Source organism: Paramisgurnus dabryanus, chromosome 1 (assembly GCF_030506205.2).
Source record: "Paramisgurnus dabryanus chromosome 1, PD_genome_1.1, whole genome shotgun sequence".
Taxonomy (NCBI): Eukaryota; Metazoa; Chordata; class Actinopteri; order Cypriniformes; family Cobitidae; genus Paramisgurnus; species Paramisgurnus dabryanus.
The window spans coordinates 35578682-35595060 of NC_133337.1; the positions used below are offsets into that span (position 1 = coordinate 35578682).

General features: G+C 34.4%; 2 protein-coding genes and 1 long non-coding RNA gene across 6 annotated transcripts in view; 2 read left to right on the forward strand and 1 right to left on the reverse strand.

Moving 5' to 3' along the window:
- slc26a4 (solute carrier family 26 member 4) overlaps positions 1–5789 on the forward strand; it is a 10123-nt gene extending 4334 nt beyond the window's left edge. The window contains exons 11-20 of the mRNA XM_065268476.2: positions 376–471; positions 972–1078; positions 1325–1394; positions 2035–2127; positions 2473–2568; positions 2745–2975; positions 3529–3583; positions 3684–3829; positions 4060–4143; positions 5423–5789. Coding sequence (XP_065124548.1) covers positions 376–471; positions 972–1078; positions 1325–1394; positions 2035–2127; positions 2473–2568; positions 2745–2975; positions 3529–3583; positions 3684–3829; positions 4060–4143; positions 5423–5446 — 1002 coding nt within the window. The 3' untranslated portion in view covers positions 5447–5789. The remainder of the gene's footprint in view (positions 1–375; positions 472–971; positions 1079–1324; positions 1395–2034; positions 2128–2472; positions 2569–2744; positions 2976–3528; positions 3584–3683; positions 3830–4059; positions 4144–5422) is intronic.
- LOC135774836 (uncharacterized) overlaps positions 2857–16379 on the reverse strand; it is a 19807-nt gene continuing 6284 nt past the window's right edge. For 3 of the 4 annotated variants that reach the window (XR_012336724.1, XR_012336722.1, XR_012336721.1), the window contains 3 exons: positions 5488–5540; positions 3662–3821; positions 2857–2995 (listed from right to left, as the gene is read on the reverse strand). This is a non-coding gene — a long non-coding RNA (uncharacterized lncRNA). Of the gene's footprint in view, positions 2996–3661; positions 3822–5487; positions 5541–14683; positions 14818–16379 lie in introns of those variants that run through there. The other variant, XR_012336723.1, reaches the window with a different exon arrangement.
- LOC135749807 (chloride anion exchanger-like) overlaps positions 11112–16379 on the forward strand; it is a 17180-nt gene continuing 11912 nt past the window's right edge. Inside the window, exons 1-2 of the mRNA XM_065268475.2 lie at positions 11112–11265; positions 14685–14824. Of these exons, the coding sequence (XP_065124547.1) occupies positions 11135–11265; positions 14685–14824 (271 nt within the window). The 5' untranslated portion in view covers positions 11112–11134. The remainder of the gene's footprint in view (positions 11266–14684; positions 14825–16379) is intronic.

The window sequence follows — 16379 nt, forward strand, 5'->3', positions numbered from 1 at the left end:
TTTGGTAAACCATTCTCTGCAAACATGTGAAAAAATAGGTCACTGAAATTTGGCTCCCCATGTGATGTCAGAAGGGGATAATACCGCCCATTAATCTGCACTATCCAACCACGACACCGCCATTTATCACAGAGGTCAGCTCATTTGCATTTTAAAGGACACACCCAAAACGGCACATTTTTGCTCACACCTACAAAGTGGCAATTTTAACATGTTATAATAAATTATCTACCTGTATATGATATTTTGAGCTAAAACTTCACATATGGACTCTAGGGACACCAACGATTTATTTTACATCTTAAAAAAGTCTGGTGAAATGCCCCCTTTAAAGAACAGAGACTTATCTTCATATTCTCCTTTACTGTCCCACAGTCAGTGTTGGCCGGTATTGTTATAGCTAACCTGAAGGGAATGTTCATGCAGATGTCTGATGTGGCTGTACTCTGGAAACAGAATAGGACAGACTGTGTAAGTATCATAAAAAGACTGATAAACAAGCATGAGATAAAGGAGATATTAAAAGAAACACTGAAAATAATGTGACAAACCATTTTCAACATACAGTTTGTGATCTAATTGTGTAATAATGGGATGGTTTCCCGGACAGAGATTAGCTTAAACCAGGACTAGGCCTTAGTTTAATTAGGAAATATAACTAGTTTAAACATGCCTTACTAAAAATATTACTTGTGTGCATTTTTAAGGCAAAACAAAGGGCACTGATGTATTTTAAGATATGTCAGTGCAAGTTGTTTTCAGTTTGGACAGCTCTTAAATTTATTTTATTCTAGGACTAGTCTAATTCCTGTCCGGGAAACCGCCCCTATATTTTGAATGAATCTAAAATACTTGGCCTTTAAAAGATGTTATACAACTAAAACTGTATTAATCAATGTCACCGCGTTAAATAAAATATACCAAGTTAGGTTTAAAGTTATAGTTCACTTATGAAACATTTCTTTCTACAGCTCATCTGGATAGCTACATGCTTGGCATCTATCGTACTGGGTTTAGATGTGGGCCTGCTGGCAGGCCTGGTATTTGAGATGGGCACAGTGGTGGTCCGAACACAGTTGTAAGTATCAGTGGAATATTAGAATTCATTTTTAATCGACAGAATTTGGGCATTTTGGTAGCCTTATTTTGCAGAAACACTGTGGGTTCAATGACCATTAAGTCAACCAAGGTGTAATATCAGTCAATTATTCAGTTATCTCTACCTCTAAAATGATGAAACCATAAATAAGTGACTATCTATCTAATCATATAACTTAACTAGTGGCCATTTTGATAGAACAAGGTTTCCTTTTATTTCATTCAGCCCTTCCTGTTCTACCCTGGGAAATATGCCAGACACGGATATATACAAAAACATAAAAGACTACAAAAATGTAAGATGTACACTTTATGTTTATTACATTTCATTACTTTTTTATATACAGTACAGTACTGTGCAAAAGTCTTAAGCCACCACACCAGAATTAGATTTGTTGTTTTTGCAATGTTTTAGTGATCATATATAATTGTTTTTTAGTCTCTTTAATACAACAAATCAAGAAAAATACAGGAAATGTGTATAAAGATATTAAATATTGTTTTAAAATGTAAACTGATATGTCAAGTTTTTAGGGTAAACTCCCCTTGTACTTGAGCAATAGCAGGAAACTGCAGGATCTCTTAAACCTAAATGAATTTAAATCTAACTTAATTTATAATTTTAAAGAAATTAGTCTTTTTTCTTCATTGTGCTCAAAAACGCTCAAGAGAGGTCACACTAAACACTGACGATGCCTAAAAAAGACATTAAGTCCAGAAAATGTAATTTCTTTGTACATATTTCCTGTATTTTCTGTTAGTATCTTAATAAAATGAAAAATAAATATGGATGGACATTAAAACTTCTAAAACAACAAGTCTGATGGTGGTGGCCAAGGACTTTTGCACAGTAAATCATAATTTATTTTATACATCATAATTTATGAGCAATATTTATTTATTAAGTCCCCTGCCTTGACCTATTTTTAATTTCAGATTTCAGAAATTCCTGGGATAAAGATTTTCAAATGCAACTCACCTATTTACTTTGCAAACATTGACTACTTCAAAGAGAAATTAAGAGATGAGGTGAGTTTATGTTTTTATTTTATCTCAAACAATTTCAAATAACATGATATGAAGTCTGAAATGCTAAAATGTTTTTTTTATATAAAACATAACACATATAAGTATATATATATATATATATATATATATATATATATATATATATATATATATATATATATATATATATATATATATATAGTATTATGCAGTATTATCCTATACAGTGTTATTATACAATCGATATTGATTGCCAAGTACATTCAGTACAATACATACTATTAATAATGTTAATATATAATGTATTCATATATAAGCCATTAATATATAATATTAACAAAATTACAACTAAAATGAAATTTTTAGGTGGGTTTTGATGCAGTACGGGTGTTCAAGAAAAGAAACAAAGCACTGAAGAAGATCCATAAACTGATTCAAAAAGGAAAACTAAAGGTTACAGAGGTAGAGATGCTGAACAATTCACTGCTGTATTTATAATTTGCATATGCAAATGTTGCATTACTTCACTGCATAAGTTTCTTTTCGGAAATTTAACTAATGCTTTGACACAAGGAATACACTAAAGTCACAATAAAATGTTCGCTAGATCACAAACCTGACACCAAATATCTTCACAGGATGGTTTGGTACCAGTAGCCTCAATGGGAGTAGATAACAAAGCCTTTGAAAGTGAAAAGGGTCCTGAGCTCGTAGATGGGACAAAACAGCCAGAGGTGAAGGTCCAAGTAGATTGGACATCAGAGCTTCCTGTCAATGTGTCGGTACCCAGGGTCCACATTCACAGCCTTGTGGTGGATTTCTCTGCTGTCTCGTTTATAGATGTGGTAGCTGCAAAGTCCCTTAAGCTGGTGAGCTATCTTTATTGCACCTACGAGCATTCAAAGATATTACATTGTCACTCTTAAACATTTATCAAAATTTGCATAACTAGACTATCAGAGAAAATGGTGAAAATAGTCCCTAGCTGTCCCTGAGGGCAGTACCCTTTCAAAAAGTACATCTTTGCAGCTAAAGAGTTCATAGTAGTTCCTCAGAGGTACATATTGGTATCAAAGATTGCATATAAAAACTTCTTAGGAACACATTGGTACCAATATTGGTGTATGCATATCTGTACCTAAAAGGTACATATTAGGAAATTTTTAAAGGGTACTGCCTCATGGAGTGACAGCCGGGATCAACCAATGTGGCTCACCCAGTTAAAAGCATTTTTGGGGGGTGGGACAACTTCATTATAAGACCAATGGTAGATGGATGAGGGGTTCGGAGAACATATTCAAATACACTTATTTTGGTAAAAATAAACAGTGTCTTACATCAGTTTTGTGTGTTCCATTTGTGTATTGTAATAGTCCTGTATAAGTGTTGTAACACGCAGGTCATTCTCTCTTATCTTCATAGCTCATCAAGGAGTTTATACGAATTGGCGTTGGTGTCTACATCGCAGGCTGTGATGGTAAGATCTGGCTCAGTTATGATGTTATAAACTGGGCTCAGGATAACCAAACACAGTGATTTGAAGACAGTGAATAACCTCAGGTCTCCTCATGTTACAGCTGAGCTTGTCAGGAGAATGGAAGCCCTGTCGTTCTTTGATGAAGAGGTCACCAGAGATCTGCTCTTCATCACCGTCCATGACGCCGTTCTCTTCATCCAGCTGGAAACCTCCAGTGAAAATGCAGATGATCATTTAGCTGATAAGGTAAAAATAGGATTTTGTTAATCGCCCTGCATAACAATGAATGTTATCCATTGTATCTCTACCCATAAGAAGGAAAAATCACAGATGAGACCTCTTTAACTTTTTCTAAACTTAAACGGGATTAAATAAAGAACACATGGAAACTTTTGCTATAGTAATACATATTAATGCAAAGTATTGTAGTATGCTACCATGTCATTCTGAAAATACCCTACTGTTACTCTGTTTAGATTTCCCAGTTGCAAGATGACAAAGTACCACCTCCGTTTACTGAGGACGATGACTTGATTGAAACCTATGACAACCAGCACTTGGTGAGCTCCCAATATCTGTTGTTTCATTGCATTAAAGGTGCCAAAGAATGCATTGAAATCATATGTTAAATTGTTCTCTGATATCTACACAGAACGTATGTGGTGGTTTTACATGTCCATTTACAACCATAGGATTTGCCTTTAGAATTAAATGCTGAATTATTATCTTATTTGAAAGGGTAATGAAGAATAATGTTGAGCTCTGCTCTGATTGGCTGTTTCTCAGAGCAGCTCCTTACGTAGCTCTCTGTGTGTCTAAACAGAGCTTATGTTTGAGCCTGTATCAGACGAAGATACAGAATTTGAGGAATAATCAATTGTTTGGAGATAGTTAATGGACAAGTTTGTGTTTTTTTCAGTATGGACCTGCAAAATGTAACTGTAACGTCAATAGTAAAACTTTAGCCTAAACGCTAGCATATAGCATTTACTAGCATATAGCGCTAACTCAGCAGTCACACCTTGTGTTTAGCATTGTAACAACATGCACTTAATTTAACTCTTTCACCGCCAGCGTTTTTAAAAAAAGTTGCCAGCCAGCGCCAGCGTTTTTCATGATTTTCACCAAAGTTTAATGCCTTCCAGAAAATGTTCTTCTTTAAATATATAAACATACAATATACCAAATGAAAGAACAGACCCTCTGTTTTCAAACAAAAAAAAACGTTTCATCCTACCTTTAGTGGTTCTTTTGCAATCAGCTTTTGAATATGGGTAGGTTTTTGCAAAAACACCATATTTTGAGCAAAAAGCAGAAATAATTCCATTTTTATGACGGACTTTTCATAGAGATCCCATCCAGAGCGATCTTTAAAACAGACACGGACATGCAGCAGCTTGGCATAGGGAAATACTTCCGGTTTTAAAAAGTTGCGGAAGGGCGCCACCTGGTGGATAATAGCGGTATTGCGGAAAGACGGAATATCTCGTCATTGGCGGGGAAGCGTTTTCTCTTAATTGACGAGAAATCTCGTCAATGGCGGGGAAAGAGTTAATGCGAATTTTAATTTTGTGGCGTACATCACGAATGTAACGTCACAGTCAGTGTTATGTTGAGATTGATTTGTTTCCCAGCGGTCTTTTGCATGCACAAGGTTTACGTAGGAAGGAGGAAACAATAGTGTTTGAGGCTCACGATACGTCATTAACATGTACAGAACTCATATCATTTATCTATGTTTTCCATTCTATGGCACCTTTAATGAATGTAACCTGTCTTATCAGACAGCAGATAACTTAAATCAACAACCCATCAAACGAGTATTTTGTTTATCTCCAGGCTATTCATGGACTTTCAAACTGAGGATGAACTTGAATCATGCTCTTTCGTTCATTTGGACTCACTGGAAAACTTCCTTGTTATCTTCGGAAGTTGCTTTGTCCCGGAGGAATTTAAACTGTGGAGCAAAGAGACAAGAAAGAAAACATTTTTTCTCAATCAAAATCCAGCCGTTTTCCAATATATATCTGAAATTCATTTTGCACAAAATGCACAAACTTTTTTACAGCCTAATTTTCGAGGCACGACAGAATCGAGGATATTTGTCTTCTGGAGGTTTGTTCAGCAGATGACCCACAGACAGAGAGTTTTGTTTGCTGTATACTTTATGAGGATTAAAATGAGGACTTCTTAGATGAATCCAGAGGTGGAGACAACATTTCTTTTTAAAAACTGTTCAAAGAATGAGGATCTGGAAATAAATGATGTGAGTTATGTGTTGTAGTGTTTTTGCTGTTTTTTAAGAGTTGGCTGACCCTAACTCAGATGAGATGTTATCTTATTTTCAATTGGTGACACATTACAAGTAAATGCTAACTGAGTGACTCAAACTTAACAAAAACACTAGAAAGTGAACACTATAAATAAAACATGACAGATGAATAAGATGTAGACCGTCATATTATTATTGTGGCCAAATTTTAACTTTATGTGTTAAAATCAGGCATTTTAGGGAGGTATGGATGAGCTTTTTGAGACTTAACGGATGTCTCATACGCACAAACAGCTTTTAACACTCCTAAGACAAATGAAAACATGAAATCGCATCATATGACCCCTTTAAATATTTAAATATAAGACCACCTAAAATGTTGGGTGACATCTTTCATCATATTTGTTGGAAACATCTGGCACTCCCAATTATAGCCAAACCTGTACACACACATTTCAGAAAGTGACATAGAGACCCTTCTCCTAAGATGAAACAAATTACGAGCTCAAACAATAAAGCTCTTGTTTAATTTTTGTTGACATTCCTGCGTTGCTCTATCTGGAGGTCTTTTGTGTACTTAACACATTTAGCAACAGTAACTGAGTGCATTAAACACACAGAAAATGTGTGCTTGATTCATAGACTCGCCACTGACCTCTCATGCACTGCGTGACTCCGGCTTTCAAAGGTAGGTAGTATTGAGTCTTTTCTTTTCTTGGATCTTTATATCTAATTCCTCAACAAAAACTAAGGTTACTACAGTAGAAAAAACACTGAACGTGTTTTATTTAATTAGCTAGATATTTTTTTAAGTGCCTTAAAGGGATAGTTCACCAAAAAATGAGACTTCTGTTTTTATTTACTCATCCTCATGTTGTTGTAAACCTGTATGAGTAGGAAAAACAAACTATGGCAAACTAAGTCAGTGGGTACCATTAACTGTGTGCTTTTCATCATTTATCAAAATACGTTTTGTGTTCAACAAATAAAGAAACTCATAAACATGTGGGTGAATAAATGATGACAGAATTTTAATCAACTATCTCTTTAAATACTCATGAAAGCAGGTCACCAATATAACCTGAGATATCAACTATTATCATCTTCTAGTTGATTCCAAGATACTGTATCATCTTCTCCCACCAACCATTTGTGATAATGGACAATGATTCTACCTCAGCTCATCTATTTACAATGTAACAGATGCATCTGAGTGCCACAAATATCAAAGAGCTGGAGAAAACAGAAGCATAAACTAATTTGATGATAGAAGCTACAGGTCCAGGTTTAAGAGAAGGACTGGATCTACTTATCTACAAATGTGATTACAAGGACATGTTGACCGAATATCTACTTATGGAAAATCAAAAAAATTAAACATGAGATCACAAAATGTCCAAAATCGTTACTTAAAGGCACAATATGTAAGATTCTTCCATTAAAATATCCAGCACATTGTTATATATGGTTACATTTTATTTTGATAGTCCGCTTTAGACAATAAATATCTTTACAACTAAATATCAACTAACTTTGCAACTATATGTCGACTAACTGTCATTAGATTATTAGTAAACTGTAAGGGTTAGGGTTAGGGAAGAAGTTAGGGTTAGTGGAATAAGTTGACATGCACCTGCAAAGATACTTATAGACAACTGAATGTCTGTTGAGGGATCATCACAATAAAGTGTTAATATATGTCAAGCAGATAGTCTACTAATATTGTAAAGATTGGTAGTTGATAAGTAGTTGCTAAGTTACTTATAATTATTAAAATGTCTAAAGTGGACAATGGAAATAAAGTGTGAAGAATATATATATATATATATATATATATATATATATATATATATATATATATATATATATATATATATTCTTCACACTTTATTTTTTATAGTGTTATTTAGAATTTATAGTGTTAACCAGCATTACGACCCTGTGTCGGTCAATGAGGTTATGTTCGGGTTATCCTCGGTTTCTGTTTTTGCTGCCATAGAAACTACACAGTGTAAAAAATGCAGCATGGAGTTAAAACAACTTATTTTTGCCAGTCAATTTAACCTACTATTTTAAAATTTGACTTAAACAAGTTGAAATTGTTTAACTTAATTTGTTAAGTTAAAGTAAAATAAAAATACATTTTGATTTGACATAATTTTTAAAAATGTAAAAAATGCAGCATGAAATTAAAGCAAAATGGTTTTGCAAATAAAAACAACCTTCTACTTTAAGTTTTGGCTTAAAAAAGTTGAGATAACTTATAAAAATATGTGTTGATTTGCTGTAAAATAATTTACAGTGAATAGACAGTTCCACGCTCTTTCATAGCGTCATCAAGCTACGCTGTTGTGGTTTGGCAACCTCTAGTGGTGAAAATTACAAGGTGCATTGTGTAACTTTTAGAAGAATCTATTTACAGAAAATGCATTATAATATACATAACTATATTATCGGTGGTGCATCAAGACCTCACATAATGAACTGTATTATTTTTATTACCTTTGAATGAGCAATTTTTATTTACATACACCGCCGGTCTCCTTACATGGAAATCGCCGTCATGTTTCTACAGTAGCCCTAAATGGACAAACTGTTCTATAGAGCACGTCTCAAACCATGACATGTTTGTCCTGTGCCGGTGACTGTAGCTTCACTATGCGTTTTGAAAGGGAGGGGAGGGCTGTGGACTGAGCCGTTGGTTGCAATTCACAATCTCACTGCTAGATGTCGCTAAAATCTACATAGTGGACCTTTAAAAATAGGGATATTTACTTATATACACATTGCTATTTAAAATGACTTTTTACTATAAATATCTGTCTAAACAACATTTCATATGATTATGATTATATTCTAGTGCAAATTTAGAATATTTTGAATATTTTTAATAATTTAGAAAGTGTTAAAACAATCCAAAAAATATAAACATTCATCCTTCCTCAAATCAGAATTGATGTTTTCCTAGAATTCACATGACAGTGTCTGCATTTCTAAGGAATTGTGTGTCATCAAGAATAATTTCAATGAATGAATTCGGATAATTTCTAAAATGTGGGAGTTGTAAAACTCGGGACAACTACATGAACATATGAGTAGTAGATTGTACTGAATGCACTTAGTATGTTCACTACTGCTTTTGTAGACTGTAAACTTTCATTAAAAGGATATATAATCACTAAAATGTAAACAATTATTATGTTTTTCTATAGGTAACGCAGGTGTCTCAAATCATCATTTTAGCTGAAATCCAATGCCATATCGACCACTCATAATCCAAGAGCAGAAATGTTTTATGAATGTAATTTAAAAGTTTGTCCTCACTTTTAGAGCCTTTATATGAAAATGAAATTCTATTTTATGTTAATTTATCATTTTTGAGAGAATAGTAAAATACCAATAACTTTAAAGAGATATGAGGGAGTTTTGCCAGGTATTTATCTATATAAGAACAATGGTCAGGGATAAGAGAAGACGTAGCTGGCAAGCTAAAGAAGATCTATTGATAACTGTTAATAATTACAGACACGATAAGTCCAGCAACAGAACTTATGTAAAGACGTACTCTGTAAGATCGCAGATAGATCAACTTTTTGGGCAACTGGCATCAGGACATCTAACTGAGAATTTATAATACCTCTTTGAGTAAAGATTTACCAACACCCAAGGTAGGATTAGCAAATTTGAACTTTGTTAGATTATCTGGGATCTGTGATTTAATAGACATAAACCTTTAACAAAACAGTAAAAATCTTAAACTTGGTGTACGGAAATTAAAGGGTAACACTTTATGTTAAGGTTCTACATTAACAATAACATTAGTTATCACATTATAGTAGGTAACTAACAATTAACCATTTTTAAAGCATATTTATTTACTAATATATTATTGTTAATTGCTAAGTCGTAATGTATTAACTTATGTTATTATACATCACGTCACTGTAAAAAATGCAGCATTTTTGTCAAATCAACATATCTTTTTATGTTACTTTAAATAGTAGGTTGAATGGACTTGCAAAACCAAGTGGTTTTAAAGTGCACCTATTTCATTGCTAAAAAACAACATTATTTTGTCTATTTGGTCAAATACAATGCATTTGCGTGATTTATGGTTCAAAAAACACATTATTTTCCACATACCGTACATTTATGTCTTTCTGAAACGCCCTGATTTTGTACAAAACTCATGGATCTGAAAGGCACCATGTCCCTGATTGGCCAGCTAATCTGTACGTTGTGACGCTCCTTACCATGTTTGAAAGATTCGGTCACAAAGCAATACTAACAGGAGTTGATTTACAGGCTATGAGTCCAAGCGGGAGAAATTATATCATGTCGGTCTTGTCCACATCACCAATCCATGGAAATAACCTGTTGCCTACAATCCATGTGTTTGTTGTAGTCCAAAAAAAGAGATTTATGTTGGTGATGATAACTTGCGCCATCGTTTACTTTGGGGTTTGTACCTTTTGCATATAGTTAATGTACTAATACACACTTACACACTAAAAATTGTGAATCGGATAGGTTCTCCTTAAAGTTGCATTTTTAGTGTATATAGCAATTAACATTACCAATATTAAATACTCCTTTAAAACTATTAATTGATAATTCATGTAAAATATTGCATTATCATGTTTTAATACCGTCTTATAATAAATCATCCTGTAAATGCATTACTTACAGCTGGTTGGACAACACACTTATTGGTCCTGAACTAAGCTTTGTTCTGCAAGGTTATTGACCAATTATATTAACAAGGTTTAAAGGTTGCTGGTATTAAAACTAAAACAAGATAATAGAAAAACAGACGGACAAATACAGATCATGTGACCCTGTTTGTGAAATCCAGGCTAAAGTCTCATCATCTAATTATGAGATTATGAGCATCAAAGTTGGATTTTACTCACTGATTTTCCTTTATTTTCAAAATTAAAGATATTAAGGTTATATTTAAGGTTCTAAACATTACGTAGGATAATTATGTAAAATAACTTAATCACAAAAAAATTACTTTAGCTGGGTTTTCACTGGGTGGACACACATGCGAACTGTCATACACTTATAGACATGATTGTTTGCCTACTTGTATGCATGAGGTTTACTCATGACATGTTTTACTCTCCAACTTCTATGAATGTTAATACAAATACAAAGGTGTCAAATCCTGCATTTTCAAAGCCAGTGTAAAAGCTAGATTTTTAGATGATATTTGGATATGTGCTTTCTCACCAAACACAGATCAGAAGGATTTCTGACAGCTGTATTGGTGCATTATGCTCCGACCCTCATCACAGAAGTATGAATTGACCAGACCGCTGTACTCAGAGGACGCCTTTGAGAAAGAGCATGCAAAGATCTATCGGAAACACAAGAACCTGCTGGATCATGTTAAAGAGTACCTCACGTAAGCCTTTAACTTTTATTAAGCATTTATTTCACATTTATTAAGCAGAGAATGTTAGTTCATTGATCACTTTTAATAAATAGAGTCAACCATTATGTGCAGCGATTTTATTAGATTATTTGCATTTGTCATGGAAACATTTTGTTCTTTATTCAGATAGACTGTTGGAAAAAATTGGCAAAATATGTACCCTGGGGCAGTATACATTTGGTACCATTATGTACAGTTGATATACTGTTAAGTATCCTTAAGGTCCTTATAAGCTCTCCTTGGTACCTCTGAGGTACAAATATGAACTTTTTAGGTACAATGGTGCAGTCTACGTTTTTGAAAGGGTACATCCCCAGTGACAACTATAGTATGGAACATATTTTAAACATTTTTTCTGACATTGTAGGAAGGAAAGATATCTTTAATGCCTTGGTTATTTCTCTTCGACAGGAATGAGATTAATAAAAGAGCAAACTGAGACTTTTGCATGAGTCACTTGTTACTTTTTTAGTTTTATTTCTACAGGATTTCAACAATATTTTAAATAGCGCTCAAACATGACTGACATTCAATTTAAGTCTTCTGCACTACGAAAGCACAGTCAGTGAGCAATGAAAATTATTCTGGGTTATTTACATAACATTTGATATTATTTATGGTAGGAGTTTTCGAATTTTATGATGCCACCCAGTGACCCCCACATACCCCTTTCCTAAAACATAGATTCATATTTTGTATAAAGAATTATTTATACTGTTATTGTGATATAATATAGATAGACTTAAATAACTAGCTACAAAGTAGACTTTTACAATTGTTTTTCTGGGGGACCTCTGTGAGTTCCCAGAACCCCAGTTTGAAAACTTCAGATTTATAATACTGTTTATAAATGCAGGTTATATTCTTACTATATAAATATATGCTCTTTTTTAACAAATTTTTGTTTCTGAAAGTTCTGAAAATGCACAAGATCCTCCAAACATGGACATTTGTTCATCATTTACTTATCCTAATTCTTACACTTTTGTGTTTTGAAGTCAAAACAGATTTAGAGTGACATAGGGAGGGAGAAACTGAATAGACTGATTTTTTTATGAACTGTTTTTTAAATAGTCATATCATATGTTGTTGAAATCACGTTTAGGGGCCGTTCCCCGGACAGGGTTTAGATTAATCTAGGACTAGCTCTTAGTTATATTAGGACATTTAAAACCTAACAAAAAATCATACTGGTGTGCATCTTGAGACAAAGTTCAAGTTCATTTATTTATATAGCACATTTTACACCGTCACCAGACTGACCAAAGTGCTTTCCAGAGTAAAAACAAGTCAAAACACAACGTTAAGACACCATTTAATAAAAGTACATTATAAATAAAAGTACTCAATAAAAATGTATAATAAAAGTATACGCATAACTACTAATGTCAAAAGACAATACACAACACAACTCTTGTCAGTTTACAATATACAGTGTCTTCTCATGTCAGTTGACAATACGCATAACTACTCATGTCGGCTGTCAATACGCATAACTACTCATGTTGGCTGACAAAACGCAGAACTACTCATGTCGGTTGACAAAACGCATAACTACTCATGTCAGCTGACACTACTCATGTCGGTTGACACTACTCATGTCGGTTCACACTACTCATGTCGGTTGACAATACGCATAACTACTCATGTCGGCTGACACTACTCATGTCGGCTGACACTACTCATGTCGGCTGACACTACTCATGTCGGCTGACACTACTCATGTCGGCTGACACTACTCATGTCGGCTGACACTACTCATGTCGGCTGACACTACTCATGTCGGCTGACACTACTCATGTCGGCTGACACTACTCATGTCGGCTGACACTACTCATGTCGGCTGACACTACTCATGTCAGTAGACACTACTCATGCCGGTTGACAATACGCATAACTACTCATGCCGGTTGACAATATGCATAACTACTCATATCGGCTGACACTACTCATGTCGGTTGACACTACTCATGTCGGTTGACAAAACGCAGAACTACTCATGTCAGTTGACAATATGCATAACTACTCATGTTGGCTGACAAAACGCAGAACTATTCGTGTCATTTGACAATACGCATAACTACTCATGTCGGTTGACACTACTCATGTCAGTTGACAAAACGCAGAACTACTCATGTAGGTTGACAATACGCATAACTACTCATGTCGGCTGACACTACTCATGTTGGTTGACACTGCTCATGTCGGTTGACAAAACGCATACCTACACATGTTGGCTGACAAAACGCATAACTACTCATGTCGGTTGACAATACGCATAGCTACTCATGTCGGTTGACAATACGCATAACTACTCATGTCGGTTGACAATACGCATAACTACTCATGTCGGTTGACAATACGCATAACTACTCATGTCGGCTGACAATACGCATAACTACTCATGTCAGCTGACAATACACATAACTACTCATCTCAGCTGACAATACGCATAACTACTCATGTCAGCTGATAAATACGCATAACTACTCATGTCAGCTGACAATACGCATAACTACTCATGTCGGTTCACAATACGCATAACTACTCATGTTGGCTGACAATACGCATAACTACTCATGTCAGCTGACAATACACATAACTACTCATCTCAGCTGACAATACGCATAACTACTCATGTCAGCTGATAAATACGCATAACTACTCATGTCAGCTGACAATACGCATAACTACTCATGTCGGTTCACAATACGCATAACTACTCATGTTGGCTGACAATACGCATAACTACTCATGTCAGCTGACAATACACATAACTACTCATCTCAGCTGACAATACGCATAACTACTCATGTCAGCTGATAAATACGCATAACTACTCATGTCAGCTGACAATACGTATAACTACTCATGTCAGCTGATAAATACGCATAACTACTCATGTCAGCTGACAATACGCATAACTACTCATGTCGGTTCACAATACGCATAACTACTCATGTCGGCTGACAATACGCATAACTACTTAAAACAATACGCATAACTGACAAAACGCATAACTTCTCGTGTCAACTGATAACTTCTCGTGTCAACTGACAAAACGCAAAACTTCTCATGTCAGCTGACCAAACGCATAACTACTCATGTCAGTTGAAAATAAGCATAACTACTCATTTCAGTTTGCAGTACACAACACAACTGACAATACATAACTTATGTCAGTAGACAATAGACATAATTACTCATGTCAGTTGACAATGTGCATTATCAACAAAACAATGGCACTGGTATATGTTAAGATACATCAGTACAAGATGTTTTTAAATGAAGGCATGCATTTAGTCTGGGACTAGGATAAGCGCTCCATAATGTCTGTATGACCTGACGTTAAAAATAATGTCTTTGTATATTATTTTTGTTGTTTTTAGTTGTAATTCCAAACGTGCGAAGAAGGTCGCCCTTTCCCTGCTGCCCATCATTGGATGGATGAAGATCTATTCAGTCAAAGAATGGCTGGTAAATGACATTGTGTCTGGCATCAGTACTGGACTGGTAGCTGTCCTACAAGGTAACCCACAAAACAAGGCACTTGCAGTAACAATCAGCACCATTTACAGCTTACAGAAATCATTAACAAGACATTTAAAGAGATAGTTCAGCCAAATAAATAAATAAATAAAAATATTCAATCACCCTTAGTTATAAAACCAAATGAAGACTTCTGTGGTACATACAAATATATGAGAAGAAATGTTAAAAATTTGATTCTGCTTTTTGTGTTTGAAAGTAAATGGTCACAGACCTACAATAACATCTCATTTTTGCCTTAATAATAGAGTTCAATTGGTAAAGCACTGCATTAGCAGTGCAAAGGTTGTGGGTTTGATTCCCAGGGAACACACATAATGATAATATGTATTCCTTTGCAGTCACTTTGCATAAAAGCAAAATGTACATATGAAAAAGTCTGGAACAACATTAACATGATAAAATAATGACATCATTGTTATTTTTATGGGCTTAAGATATAAGATTAGATGAAACATGAGACGACCTTTAATAATCAAGCAGAGATTTGTCAATAGAGGGAAATTTATCTTTATGAACTGATTTGTGATTAGGGGTGATGTTTATGACGTAACTATGATAAAGCATTTTTTGAAAATGAGTGAAAGGCAACCAATTTATGAGTCAAATGATAAACATGTAGTACACACTGAGCGAATCATGACATCAACCACAAGAATTGTTAGAAATTGTTGAAAGGCCCTATATAAAATAAACATATTATTTTTATTAATAATATAACTAGTATAATTAACAGTAAATCCTTTTATAATTAATTGTTATTACTCGTTTTGACAAATAGGAAATATCAAGTGAAATTTAATTCTGTACTGTCCGATATTGTAATAAGTAGCCTCTCCTTTTGTCTTTACTCTTTATACAAATGACTGTGTCAGTCAGCAGGCTAATCAATTTATTTTATCAGATGACACTGTACTATTGCACCTGATGACTGTAGTATTGACTGTAAAGCTGTTGTAGATGACCACTATCTGCAGATAAACTGAAGAGGTTATTAACCCAAATCAGTCGGGGACAGGAGCTTGGTTGTAATTCATGGTAGCATATTAAACAGGTTGCTTCTTACAAATATTTGGGAGTTCACAATGACAGTGAGCTTCAATAGCCATGTGTCAAGTATTTGTACAAGAATCCATTTTTTTTAAGACGATTACAACTGTTTGGACTGAGTAGCAATAATGCAAATTTTTGTTTTAATATTTTTAAAAGTAGTACAAATGAAAGCTCAAATAAAACTTGGTGAGAGTGGCAGGGAAAATCATGGGAATTATGATGGGCACTCTTCGCGTGTGCTGCATTCTGGAAAACAAAATTCGATGAAAAAAAAACTGAAAAAGGTTGATGAGGATTTCTGGTTGCCAAAATGCTTTGCATGAGGCTGTTATTTTATAGTATTATTATGTAAATACACAGACTTGTTAATGTGTAATGTTCATTAATAAATAACATCAATTTAAATCTACAGTAAGTTACTGGCAAACAGTTGCATAACTACAGCAATTTTTTAACAGTGTATAAGCTATATATGCTGGAAG